The 14,697-nt window shown below is 36.7% G+C and overlaps 1 protein-coding gene across 1 annotated transcript in view; it reads right to left on the bottom strand.

Moving 5' to 3' along the window:
- LOC108745819 (discoidin domain-containing receptor 2-like) overlaps positions 1–14,697 on the bottom strand; it is a 79,232-nt gene that overhangs the window by 18,188 nt on the left and 46,347 nt on the right. Inside the window, exons 3-4 of the mRNA XM_018482192.1 lie at positions 3,500–3,602; positions 936–1,167 (exon numbers count right to left, since the gene is read on the bottom strand). Coding sequence (XP_018337694.1) covers positions 936–1,167; positions 3,500–3,602 — 335 coding nt within the window. The remainder of the gene's footprint in view (positions 1–935; positions 1,168–3,499; positions 3,603–14,697) is intronic.

Raw genomic sequence — 14,697 nt, 5'->3', positions numbered from 1 at the left:
ATTACATATTAATTAAATTATTAATTAAATTACAATTTTATGAATAAAATTAGATTATCATTATAATGATAATCTAATTTTGATATATTTATATAAATCTTGAAAAAATTGAATATTTGTTTTCTCAAATTTCTCTTACAATTTATACATATATTTTAATATTTATATACACAATTATTGACGTCTGCCTAGCTGGCCCTCCCACTTAATCAAATCTTAATGAATAAATTATATAATAATGCGCTATTTATGCGCTCTCAAAATTCGATAAAATTTTCTTACTGATAATTGACATGGAAAAAGTTTCATCAATTAATCATCGTTAAGCGAGTGCCAAGTTCTAACTGTGACTTTACTAACAAGCAACTTCGAACCCTGCGTTTCAATGGAATAAAATTCCAATTTGACACCAGGCGCGTGGGTGATTCCGATCGGTTTTGTAGTTTTGTTCTACGTATCGTTTACGTTTACATTTGTTTGAGTCTGTTCCAATTGAGACATGGTGTAAACTCTCGATAGCTTGCGTATAACACTTCTACAATCGAACGTTTGTTGTAATCAAATTCCGTAATTGCTCTCTTCTATGCAATACACTATTCAAATCGTAGCTTTTGTATGTACTAATTAATACAAAAATATGTTGACCATATTATACGTATAGCCATTATTTATATCGTAAAATGGATTAAAAAGTTACTACAAAATTTATTATAAAAAAAAATTTTAATGAAAATTATTAATTTCTTTTTTATGTAAGGACTTTTTTTTATATTAAATAATATTTATACCAACTTATGGAATGATGTATTGCATCGAGTCTGTTAAATACAAATTAACTGAAAAACGAATAAATTAACTAAAAAATTATGCATTGAACTCGACAAATTGTGCTCTCCTTACAAATATCATCAACAGACGTGCCTATTCTATCTTACCTCGTTGTTGTCCCAACGCTTATATCGGCGCCATCGAGTGAAACCGGGACGTCGATATTCTACAGTGTAATCCTCGACGTATTCCTGACCGCGGCCGTGATCGTAACGGCCCTGTGTCTGCACACCAGTAACGACATGAGTACTCTGTAGGTCAACTTGAAGCCACTCACGAACCCCTTTCTCTATTTGACTTTTCGGACACCAAGCACCGCCAGCAGTCTCCTTCCTGAGTCTATTTGAAATATGATTATGCTAGAGATAATCTCTTATAGCTTATGATTATGAGATAATTTCAGGAATGTGATCTTCTCTCTCTCTCTCTCTCTCTCTCTCTCTCTCTCTCTCTCTCTCCTAAAGGCTTTAGAAAAAATTTATATCTTCTAACATATAAGGATTTTTCTTTTTTTATTACAATAAGCTTAAGCTTGTTCCGCTTTCAAGTTAATACGCTTCATTATTGACTGTTATGTATTAATAGACAAATACAAGTAATATAATTTCTACTCAAATTTAACATAATCTAAATGAAGGATAGTAAGTTATTCGCAAAGAGAGATATTTGTAAGATGACAATTTCGTAAAGTGTGGCGCATAATTTACGACCGCTAAAAACGGGCGAAATTACTGAATCGTATTACTATGCTTAACAAACGAAGAACTTTACATAAGAGGGTCGTTAGACTTTTAATTTCAAAAATGCCACCGAATTATCGTTTTACTGTCTTCCCGGGCATAAAAAAGTCTGCCAATTATATTGTACAATTCAGTTACTATCCTTTCAACTAAGAAGAACAATTCACGAGACCATTTCTAGGTTTTAAGAACTTCCACCTTTTTAAAAGTGTACTTAAACAGTGAATCCGTGATTTACTTGCGCTTCTACTTCTTCGAGCCGTTCCGCTCACGTTTTCTCTTTCTCCGTCGATTATTTACGTTTGTGTTAAATGGCGTTAATGAAAGTCTTACTACCTCAATCACTTCTGGTCGAGTGGCATCTCGTACTTAATAACAAAGTTAACTTCACCGTAGATCGAGAAGATTCTTGCTTTTTCCGACCACCTTTCGCTGACGATTGATTTCCGGACGGCGTTCGTGCCGCGTTAATTCATTTACCATTTACAGTTTTTATGTAACTTTAATATGAAAAGATTTCATTGTTAAAGGAAGAAATTTTATGTAGAAACTTTATATTATTAAGTAAATTGCGTTCTTATGGAAACTTTGTACGCGTGAGAAGTGTCAGCTAAGCATGAACAAAGCTCTCTCTATTAATATTATTATAGAGTCGCAAACGTCGAGAACGCTTTCTCGTGCTATTATGTGTAATATTGAGCTATTTTTTTGTCTTGTTAAAGATTATATTCAAAGATTTAGTGTTGAAGCTTTAACTAAACGATGAATGTACATTGAATCTATAGTACAACTAGATAATTGAATTTATAGTACAATCTTATTATACAGGATCTCTCCATCTATTCATGAACAATATATAGAGACTACATAATAACTACCTTTGTGTATGTTATTGTATATACGAGCTATTATATATTCTCAGACCGATGATTTGTATTTAAATCTTCAGACGGTTCAGACGGGTATTCATTTATCAGGCGCGTCTACCGGCTGATCAATGATCACCTTTACTGTTTTAATTATCAGCTGCTGGAACGTAATAATCTGGCAGAAGAATCCATTTCTCAATTTACATACTGTATATATTTACATACTGTACATGTTTCGTTTAATTATGATGACAATGCATTCAACTTGTGCATTTTGTGATAAATTTTTATTCTGCTTTAACGAAAAAACCAATCGACTGCGAAATGGTGTCAAATATTTATTATACGTAGCAAATAAAAAGTTTTAATTTTTTTCCACTTCTCCAGTTTACCCGTTTTCACATCGATCGAATGAGCCGATTAAATAAATAAAATAACAATGATTGATATACAATGTATTATACATTTTTTATGCGCGTGTTATACTATTTTTTTAATTGTAATGCAATAAGTGAATTATTATTATTGCAATTTTCTTAAATAAATGTATTTAGAAAGTATCACCCTTTAATAACTTTATAGAGTTATTGTAGAAATGTATCTTTTATAAAACGCAATTATTATTTCTCCGTAATCGGATTGCGCGTTTGACAGTCACAAGCGTATTAGGCGTGTAACTTTAAGGAAATTAGGTTTGAATAAGTTAAAATCCCGGTGGGCGTTAAATCAATATCTCTACTGCTCGGAAAAAGCAAACTTTCGCGATAGATAGATAGATAGATAGATGAATGGGATCGTTGAGTTATAAACAGAACGCGCGCGACAGGTGTGTAAAATATAGGATTAGACGCGAGGGGGGGATGAGAAATGACGCAAGGCATATCCGTGGATGATAGTGCGTTAAATTCGCGGTCTGAATAAACGATTGGATCTACCCTTTTCAAAGTACATTAAAAAGACGTACAGAGAGAGGGGGGGGGGAGGAGAGAGAGGGGAGAGAGAGGGGAGAGAGAGTCTTTTAGCGTTGCTGAAAGCGGTGGATCGTAAAAGTAATGTGCTTACCGGCCATTTCGCGGCCCGACGTTCGTCACATACGACGAGGACGCAGTAATAGCTGAATCCGGTATGTCACCCGATTCCATCCCCAAGGACTGGTTGCATGATCCTGGAACATGATAACGCTTTAATGTAATAGATAAACTGATGGTTTCATAGATATAATCTTCATTACTAAATTCAGCAGTAAGAATTTTATAAGTTTCACATTTCTTTCAATTAATTAATTAATCATCTATATAGAAGTTTTCATCTAGAATTTTTAAAACTTAAATTGACAATTGTTTTCGCACTAACATCAAATATTTATTAGAACAATTTCATGACTAAGTTATTTGAAATGCAAATAACGTTCGTTTGTAGATACATAGATCTATCGAGACTTCCCTGATGCTCTACAAAGACGCGTCGTCTGACGCAATGCCTTTTAAAGACAATGGTAAAAGAAACAATAGTGCGTGATATCGCGCACTATTGTGCCAGCAGGCAAAACTCTTTAAAGTTGGAGTGTATCTGCAGGAATCATGAACGTAAACAGCAATTACGACGTCGTCGTCGCAATCGTTGTTCGCGAAGTTGGGATAAGTGGCAAGTGGCTCGAAGCCTCGAGGCGCATCGCCGCCGGGATATTATCCAATCACTATACTTATTAGTCTTTCAGCGATCTCATTCACGTTTCAATTTGCGTTACGTTTACTGTCATTCGGTTGTAATCTTTCCATTAAAGTTTTCGTTAGACAACAAAAAGCTGCGGCGCGCGAACGAAGCTCCGTCCGTCCGTTGGAAAACTTCATACTGCCGCACGAGGATCAATCGCCCTGAATAAATTTGTTCTACGAGATCGAGCGGCGATCCATCTATCTCGCGATTTTATTTGCAATTAAGAAAAGATCAATCCTATATATATATATATATATACAATGGTGACATTTGTTTCATCGTACAGATTAAATTCATCTGGTTTTTTAGATCGTTTTTTAGATTCCTCGTGAAATCTCACCGATCGAGAAGCGAAAAGATTACACCGTTCCCGTTTATATATCACATGTATATCAGTTACATTTATATTTGTTATGTTATTATTATTTATACTTCCGATACAAATGAATGTGCTAGGAAGCATTATAGTTGTGCGATTTATTTGCGGATTTACGGATATACAGTAGCATTTACGAAGAATAACGATTAGTTTAAGGGAAGCGGAGAAATGTGCGCAGAAACGTATCTTCCGGCTCTCAAATCAGCGAACAGGAAGAATCGTTCGCGTACGAGCCTGTTCTTATTGGTCTCAAGCAGCATACAATCGAACGTGAGTGCGCGTATGGTCGATTAAATCTTTTCACATACCTGTCAGCTCTGCGGTTTATGTTCGGCAACCCTCTTGGAGAAACCCCCCGAGAAGTAAACGATCGGCTAAACTGTCCGAGAGAGCGGAAAGGAATTTCTTCTCACGAAGGTAAAATCAGAAACTCAGGCAATAAACATTGTGATTGTCGTTATTGCCGTGACTCGCTCAAAAGCAGTTTTACGAAGAGGGTGCTTCTATCAAAATCTACTAGATATCGTTACAACGAAATCCACTAAAAACTTGATAGATCTTTCAACAGTGCGAGTCGAAAATTTGCGGGAGAGAGCTTTGCGGTGTTAGGAAAGCGCGAACATCGCCGGGAATGACAAAGGATCGCTATGAGAAACGTTTTCACGAGGATTTAACCGACTAGTTTGTGAAGCCAGACGACGCTATTTACAGCAGAAGTATTTTAATAACGTCAGTTATAGTGTAGTTATCTTCATTCTCATCTGTTACAATAACTCTTCTTGCGCCATATAACTTCTGCTACAATGATTTTTTTACGTGTTCCGTGAAAAGTGATGAAATAATACCCAATAAGATGAATAAATTGCTTCGAGCGACATTTCTATAAGGTAAATGTATTAGTTATTGGACAGTTAGTGGACATTATCCAATTATTAGACGAAATGACAAACATTTTAAATATCGAGCTTTTAATTTAGATACATGTATGACTGTAAATAAATTCGTTGTTAATAAAAATTTTACAACGAACTTATTTAAAGTAGTACACGTCTATAAAAGCATATCCAAAATTTTTATTTCGTCTAATAATTAGGTCATATTAACTGATATATTTATTTTATACACGTGTAAAAATGTTTATCGATTTATCATCATCATAGTTACAGCACTAAGGGAAATAAATTACGCGTATGCAATGCGAAATTACGTTAAAAAATTATATTAAAAAATAATAAGTCAAAATTAATTGATATACGAATAACACAATTAAACGAAGAAGAGAGCCATATTCTGTTAAAATGGATTTTGGTGGCATGGGAAAAAACGGTTTTGCTGTAGTAAAAATTTAGATAGATACAGATCTAAAAATAATTTTATTGGACCATGAAAATAATTATGTAGAACGCTCATACTGGTTCGTTAGAATGACAAAACTTTTTGCAGCATTACTCATGCTTGAGTTTTCTACATAATTATTTTGATAATAAATAAAATTATGCCCAATAAAATTATTTTTAGATCTGTAATTTTTAGATCTGTTATTTTTAGATATTTCAGCGCCCGCGCATACACACATACATAAAATTGTCCTTTTCGTGTAATAATATTTTTGAATGAATTTTTACAATTTCCAATTTGTGTAAACTGCGTTGATTATTCGTCGGTATTGAAACACACAGTTTGACTGTTTGAATAAACTGGAAATTGTAAAAATCTACATATAAATATTAAATCTACACATAAATATTATTAAGCACCAAGATCCACTTTGACTATGAATATGGCTCGCTTCATTGCTTAAAACATTAATTTAGCTACGTTCGGCGTTCACAGCACTTTTCAAGTATCACTGCATCCGTGTTGTTTTTAAATATTAAACAAGGATAAATGATGCAACCGTTGATGTGCGACCAAAGCGAACGCAGCCTAAATTGAACTAAAAGAGAATTGAGATTTAAAAAGAGTGTACGATTTATCGCATAAAAATAACTTCTTATCTGATATAACTTTACACTAAGTTTCTATGTGCTCGAATTGCTGCGCTAGTATGTAGTAACAAGAGGCATTTTGTAACCACTCCACGGATACTGGTAGACATCCGGTACACCTGCGAGACGCATGGAAATCGCATGGGCATTTGGACTTGGTAACGTATTCATAGAATTCTCGCGCTCCATCTTTCCCTCCAGTTTGTGCAAATATTCTTCCGCTTCGCGCTTTGTTCCAATCCACAAATAGAGCAGATAAGAGAAAAGAAACACATGTCAAACGTTCGATCGAAAACAGTGGAAGCTGACGCACCAGTCACAAACGATGTGAAATAACGTAAACCCCGAGAGAAGCGGTACGCTGCCGCCATTTGTCGTTTATATCGTTCGCGCAAGTTGCGGAATAGAATAAGCATCGAAAAGATGATAACTTTTGTAAGCAAAAAAAATTAGTAGTGAATACGTATGAAAATGGCACGTGAGTCACAAAACGATGGATTACAATGAGAGTATATAAAATAATAAATAGAGTTATATTGAATATTGAAATGTGACTCGACTTTTTGTGCCCGAAATATTTAGAATGTCGAGCTCCTCCCACCTTTTCCCTCCGTAAAATACAATAGATCGATACTGCAGATAAAAAGACTCGAAAAAGTCCGGCGAACTTGTTCGTTAAACCACCTACATATTTCAAGGATAATCTTCCGGAATCACTCTTTGTTTTCTACAATTCAACCTCATACTTGTCGGAATGTTCGAGCATCTCTCTCGGGTCAGTAAGTAACAACCTTCGCACCCATTGTCCGGGTAAGAGAATCCTGACGCGAGGCCGGTGGTACACGAGGCGTTTCGTGGATTCATTGCGACGCATTCCACGTCGAACTATTCGTCTTGCCAGGTGGCGTGCAATTTGGCGAACCCGGGGACACGACAGTCGGAAATCCGGACACCTCGGCCGCAGTCAGCGCCACGAAGACACCTTCGGGACGAGCGAATGCGAATCTTGGCGCTTCCATAGTTTCACAACATTAGATCCGTACGATGTATTGAGCTGCAATTTAAGCTGTTGTAATAACTTAATCGCGTTCAAATACGCATTACTTTTATTTCGCGATTTTCTGTAGAATTTGCAGCATTTTCGAGCTATGGTATTCCTCGGTGAATACATTTATACCTTTCGCTTCAATTATTTCCACGTCGGGTATAACAGTACTTTTTCGTTAATTCATAGAAAAATGAAAACTCTTTTCATTTTTTGTCGTCAGTTTGTCACATTACGCGAAACGACCATTTTTGAGAATCAAGTCTCGAACAAGTCGGACGTTTTACGGAGGTGAACGCGCTCGTCCAAGTTAATTCTGTACGCGTAACACACGTTAACGTTTTACACGAATATTGTAAAGCTCTCCCTGCGAGGTGTTTCTCCGCGTCACCTGGTCCACTTTGTTCCCTGTTACTACCGAATGAAAATCCGGCTTGGAAACTTTCCTGTCGCGATGCTCTTTGTACAATCGGCTTTCTCCGTTCTTCGGGTACGTTTGTATCCGCACGGATGAACAGGGTACGGTGACCGACGCGACGGATCTCGTTTTTTCACGGCAACTCCTCCTGTTTGTCCTCGTTTGAAATAAGGATTCCGGATTGGAGGGAGGATGTTCGATGTTACCTGTTCGAACTCAACTATGCTAGGGTGAAATCTTTTTTTCCCTCCCATTTCCCGGTAGCTTCTCTTGTTTGTTTCTGTCGGGTTTCTCGATTCGTTCGGACCGATGGGAGTACGTCAGGTGTTCCGCCTATAATCCTCCGACTAAGCACGAATGGAACTGTAGGGATAGTTGATTCTGTCCGGTAGCATGCCCATGTTTCTCTGAACCGCACTTGACCTGCCTCCCATTTTTACGAGTTATCGATTTCTGTTTATAATTACAATTAAAAGGAGCATAGTATTATTTAAAAATTAGCTCATAAAGGATTCGAGTGATTTTCTAAAAATTTTACCGCACTGATATAATAACAATTTGATAAACAATTTGATAACGGTAGAACGTTAACGTCGATGGCAACGTTGCTGTTTTGTTTGTGGGCAAAATTTGCCAAGCTTATTACAAGATAATTGGTAGTCGCTTCATCGGCTCGTTATCGCATCCGAGGCGCAATTCGAAAATCGTGTTAGCGGTGTACGTCGATGGACTGGACGATTATTCGTCCATTATCATCGCGTACATGCTCTCGTCCCGGTGTCTGGATTACAATACCAAATGATAGCCATCAGAAATGCACGACAGAACTTCGCAACAGCCCTTGGTCGTCCGTGGTAGGGGATCGGATTTACGTGCCGTGAGATACGTAGATCGCCATCTGCGAGTGTGTTTGCGGCGACGTTAACACGAAACACGTTCACGTTTCCGTTTTCCACCCATCATGCCCTCACCGTCTGCAATTCGACGGGAAGACAGGCACTGCGTGGCACTGCGAAGAGGGTGGCTCGTTCGTACGATAGTTTTCAAAGAAAACGCACATATACGTAAATATAATAATACATAAAGTAGCGTTTTATATATATACACACACACACACACACACATACACATACACACGCACATCGTTTAGGCTCTCACCGATGTCGCGGGACGACGCCATTCGGAAAACTATCACGCTACTAGGCTATATTTTATCTCGTAAATGGATGTGTCTGACCGAATGTGAATTTCTTACCTGATATCAACTGTCGATCCACGAGGATATCGATGAATAGAATGGGGAACGCGACGTGTATTCGTACAGTTCGCGGATATGCAAGCATCCGGTTCGTCAGGATTTTTATTATACCATATATGTGCTCGACGTTTTTCACGTATGAAATATCACATGTCTCCCGTTATACACAAGCAACGTTCTACAGTTTTTCGGAATTTGCCTCTTTATTACCTCCTACCATTTTTATTTATTTCGACGGATTATCATTGTAATGCGTACACTATTCATAAGCGAGACCGAAACTGTGAATAATTGTGGGTATATAAATACGAGTAATTTGATTAAAATGTGTGTGCGCGAGATACAATGATGTGAATAACAATCATATTATATAACGAAATAATAAGCTGATTATGGATTTTTTAATGCGTTTTACAGATACTTTATATTTATTTGATTATAAAATATGTGTCAAATATTTTATTTTAGGAAAAATTGCTATGCGTGTCAAGTGAATAGCTTGATATTTGGAGCTTATAATCCTTTTCAAGATATGCATATTTTTAATGACTAACAAATCTTTCATTAAGCTTTAAAGAGTTACGCGAACGTAGTAACGTACATTTTAATATGTCACGGCGTTAGTCGCGAAATTGTTCCTGGCCACTTTGTCGGAATATTAAGGCCAGCGGGAGTCTGTGCCCGTAGTGGCTTCTGAGGCGTCCATCGTAACGGCGTGTTTATTGTAATGAGCGAGTCGGAAGAACGTCGTAAAGTTAAAGACCAAACGCGCGCGCCTGTGTATTACAGAGAAACTACAATAGAATTCCAGACCGAAGTCGTCGTATAGCAATTCCGGACCAGTTTTCAACGGGGCAGTTAAATTTAAACTAGTGACACTAATTTAAGGTCCGTTATTAACGTTATTCGCAAGGAATGTTCATGTTCTTTCAGGGAGAATGGTCCGGATTACACGGCAATACGTTTGCGCTGCAGATAAAAATAGTTTCCAATCGAATGTTGAACTATTACCTATGTATCCATAAAACCCCGCTTTGTTGGGGATTACTCAGAGGAAGCGACAAAAATCGAACAATATTTTCGGTTCAATACGAAAGATTTGAAATTCTTCTCTGATATATAGGAGCATAAATTTTTCTAATTTAAGAAATTCTATTCTGTTTTATGTAAAAAGAACAAAATGTTTTACGTAAAAAGTAAAAAAAAAAAAAGAAAAAAAGAAAAAAGAAGATTATATCACTTGTAACTCTGATTCGTCTCTCAAAAATAAATAAATTCTACATAGAAAAATAAACAAAGATGTAAAATAAATATAAAAAAAATGGTAATGGACGATGGGGTTCAATTAAAAAATGTCTTCTTGCACGAATGAAATAGTTTGCGGCCCTATATATATTAAAAATTTTTTTTTAATCCTCATGTACCACACATCATCTATTGACATGTCACTCATAACACAATTTGCATATTTTGCCGTGTATATCAGCTTTTCTACGCGCCTCCCAATCTCACGCACTGTTTCTGGTTGGCAGAGCCCGTATCATATTGCGTCACTCGAACACGAATACGCGAACGCGAGTTTACGTGTTACGTGTTCCGCACATCGTAAATCGTGAAGTTACGAAATGGACATACGGTCCACTCCCGGAAAATGTTTCGAAGCTTTCACCTGTTAACCAGCTTTATGTTGAAAGGTGTATACGCGTGACGCTACAGATAATAAGTACTCCCACAAATCTGAATAACAATTAACGTAGAAACTTTATATGTATCACTCGAGATAAAAATTTGGTCTCGTCTCTTAATATATAAAAGAAATGATTGCACATTATAACGCGGGAGAATTTGACAAGTGTAATTTTTGCTGATAACGGAAGACTAGCGTCTCCCTTCGAAGTTTTATAGAATAAATCTCCTTCAATTTACTATTCCAAAGCCGGTGATCTTGTTTAAGTCATGCACGCCGTATTTCTCATCTTCTATCTTTCCTCTTTATGTGTGATAAGAAAAATAATCTTCGATATAATGGCTCGGCGAAACGGCAAACATCTTTTACAATGAATCTCAGGCTGGAATTCCTATCACCGATTATCTGCGAGAAAATTCCTTCGATCTATATGACGGAATTCTATTAGCTAGAGCACATAAAATCTAGAAGAAGGTAAAGCGACTCTCGCTGATTAAAAGAGTAAATTTGCAAATCATATAATTGTACTTGGCCAAATACTCCAGATATTCACGTTTCGTGTTTAACTAATTAATTCGAAATACATTTATATGCACTCATCGTTTCTTATTAGTAGTTCCATTCCTTTAGAATTATTTTCTTTGCTCTGCTCATGTCAAATGTTATTATCTGATATTTCGATTCTCATTACGTTTCATTACGTTACTCTACGTATCGGGAGTAACGAACCCATAGTTTGGCACTGCGTAGTTCATTGTGAGAAAAGACCCGCGATCATAGAGTGACAGACTTCCTATCGTGTACTTTAATTAGCGCCAGCGAAACACCCGGATGAAATCAGTAGCCAGGAAAATAATAGGAGGGTATGTTGGGAGAGTTTACGAACTCAGGTTACTAACAGGCATATCGCCGTAGTGATGACGAAATAGCGAGAGGCGAATATACGTGGCACGTAAATACCCTGGTGAGAAATAATTTAAAAAGTAATGCGCGTGTTTAATACAATTTTCGCGTATTAATTAATTGCGTTTGAAATTCTAAAACGCTAAAGTTATTTTACAAATGTCTTGAAGTGATGGAACAAGATTTACATATGTAGTATGGAAGGCATTGTATAATAAAAGGAAAAAAAGGAAACCGAAGGGAAAGAAAATGGAATAAAGAGAAGAATTATCCTCAGGTGGTTGCTTTTACAAGGGACTTAACGTATACGATGGGTCGCGGGATTGACGTGTCTTTTACGAGCTAGTATTGAAAAATGCGATGAGCAGAATCGATCGACGTGAAGCAAGGAGCACAAACAAGATATTTCCCTCGACTATTATACCGGAAAATAATATATTCCACGTTTCAGTTATTTTAAATTCCACCGAAAAATTTAAGATGTTTCAAGAAATCATCTTTAAATACTCTTAAATAAACATTAAAAAGAATTTTTCTGTCAATTGCTCCAATTATAATTGTCATATAAGACAATATGTAAACGTAATATATTTTTTTAATTAAAAGATTTTCTTGTGAACTATTTTATAATTCATTGTTTTACTTAAATCGCTATTGTTGATGCATTTACGATACATATATAGCATATTTCATCTATATATCGCATGTAAGATAGCATAGAATATGAATATTCCATAAAGTGAGAAAGAGGAGGCGTTCATGCGCGCGAAGCTCGATTGTTGGCGGGGAATGAGAATGGAATAGGATGAGACTTAACGTGCACGACGGGTCGTAGGATTGACGTGTTCCTTATAAACCAGAAGGGCGAGGCGAAGATAGTAACGGAGGAACCAGACGCGAAAGTGAAGGAGGACATTGCGCGGGTGGAAGGCAGGTGGATGGTAAGGATGACGAATAGAGAAGGAAGACGGGATAAGGTAGGAAGGCACGTCGCGGCGCCTGCACGCCGTGGAAGCCCGATTGTTCTCCGCAACCGACTGTGTCTCATTACTTCGAATTGGCTAGCCGTAGACAATGCCAGCGGGTAATACGATTATCCGGAAGATGGTTTTCAGCGGCCACCCCTTCGTTTCTATCGTCCCCTTCCTCCGCTCGGATGTCCTTTTACGCTCTTACGTTTCAACCCCGCGCCGTCGTATAAACCCTTTTTCCAAAGTATGTTAAGAAAATCGGTTCTACGGGGGGTTGTACGAGATCGGAAAAGAATAAGGCATCGCGGAGATGACGGTGACTAAAGAAACAATGGACCAATGTATACGGAAGTCCATCTTAAGGCGGCTCTAGACGATATTAATTTAACGTCAACTTTACGCACATTTGCTAAATGCTGGCCTACATTTATATTGATAATTATGCATGTCACGTATGTGTGTGCACTATAAAATGAGTTTGCTAATAGCTATCAAATGTTGAGTGAAATAATTTTAATCAAATGGTCGGTGATATATAACTAAAAATAATTTTACTTTACTAAATATTTATGAAATATTACTAAATATAACATAACCGACTGATTGGTAATAATTATCAAATTTTTTCCAATTAAAATATAATTAAAGTAAAATTTGATTGAAATTATTTCACTTACTATTGGGTAGCTTTATTATCTCTCTAGACTCTTTTCAACGTATGTATAATGTTTGGTAATTTGACATACATTTTGGCCATATCGTTTGAAGCCGCCTATATTCATCGCACAGACAAAAATCGAAGATTAACGTCTTTAGATCGAGGACAGATGGTTTGCAAAACATGCGGAGAGTGCCCGCCGAAACTTTGAATGCGAGGAAAGAGACGAGTGCTTTTCGCTACGCAGAACAAACAGAACAGCTTTTCAAACGTATACTGCCAAGCTCCGGTTACACATCGTCGGTTGCCCGAACATTTCAGCGCGTTTTTACTTACATCAGCGGCACGGCAACTCCGCTCGATTCGACTATGTTCCGCGTATTTCTAGTATTCAAGAGGCAATTCAGCCAAACCTACATTCTGCGCCTGGTTTCGAAATTTTGTGGCTAGCAAAGAATTGAAATGTTTTTCTGGCATTAAAAGTTACAAAAGAAATTCCTGGGCTATATACGGAAGAAAAGGAAATTTCTTTGAGTTTGCAATATTATTGCTCGTTCAACTTTGTACTTATTTTAAATATTATTCTGGCATGTTTTGTTAGAGATTTTCCATACGACGAAAACAATTTGTCAACTTTAAACTTTTGTTACACAAGTATTTTTGTTGGATAATGTAAACGGTATTTTTTGATGCATGAAACCGTAATGAGTTATCATAACATATAATGAACATGTTTGTACTTATAACTCTCTCGTATATAATATAATATATGAAACTAAAAAGATGTTTAATATTTCAATAGATTTCAAAGATAAACTCAGTCAAATCTCCACGTTTTTAAGGATGACTTCGTCTTTTTTTTTATTTGCAAGCATGCGACTGTAACTTGGCTTTCATCGTGTCGCTCATTTGAATTCCCTTTCCAAGTTGCTTCGCCTAGAAAAGAGCTGCCGAGCGCGTTGGATAAAGATTAGACGAGAAAGACTGGACGATGGAAAGAGAAGACAAGTAAAGATGAGTTGAAAAGACAATGAGCCACTAGGAGCGTGACGTTTTCTTTCATCCACGCAAAGATAAAAGGCAAAGACTGATCTACGAAAAATATTCTGTCATTCTTCCACTGATAGGACATCTATGCAAAAAAAAAAATCGATTTTCTACTTAAAATAACAGAATAAAATCAACCCATTCATTCATTATAAATAAATAAGATTTTCGAAATTGAAGAAATGCTTAT

This window comes from Trachymyrmex septentrionalis, unplaced genomic scaffold, assembly GCF_001594115.1.
Source record: "Trachymyrmex septentrionalis isolate Tsep2-gDNA-1 unplaced genomic scaffold, Tsep1.0 scaffold15, whole genome shotgun sequence".
Taxonomy (NCBI): domain Eukaryota; kingdom Metazoa; phylum Arthropoda; class Insecta; order Hymenoptera; family Formicidae; genus Trachymyrmex; species Trachymyrmex septentrionalis.
The sequence above is the reverse complement of the archived record's forward strand: the minus strand, read 5'-3'. Positions and strand labels throughout refer to the sequence as shown.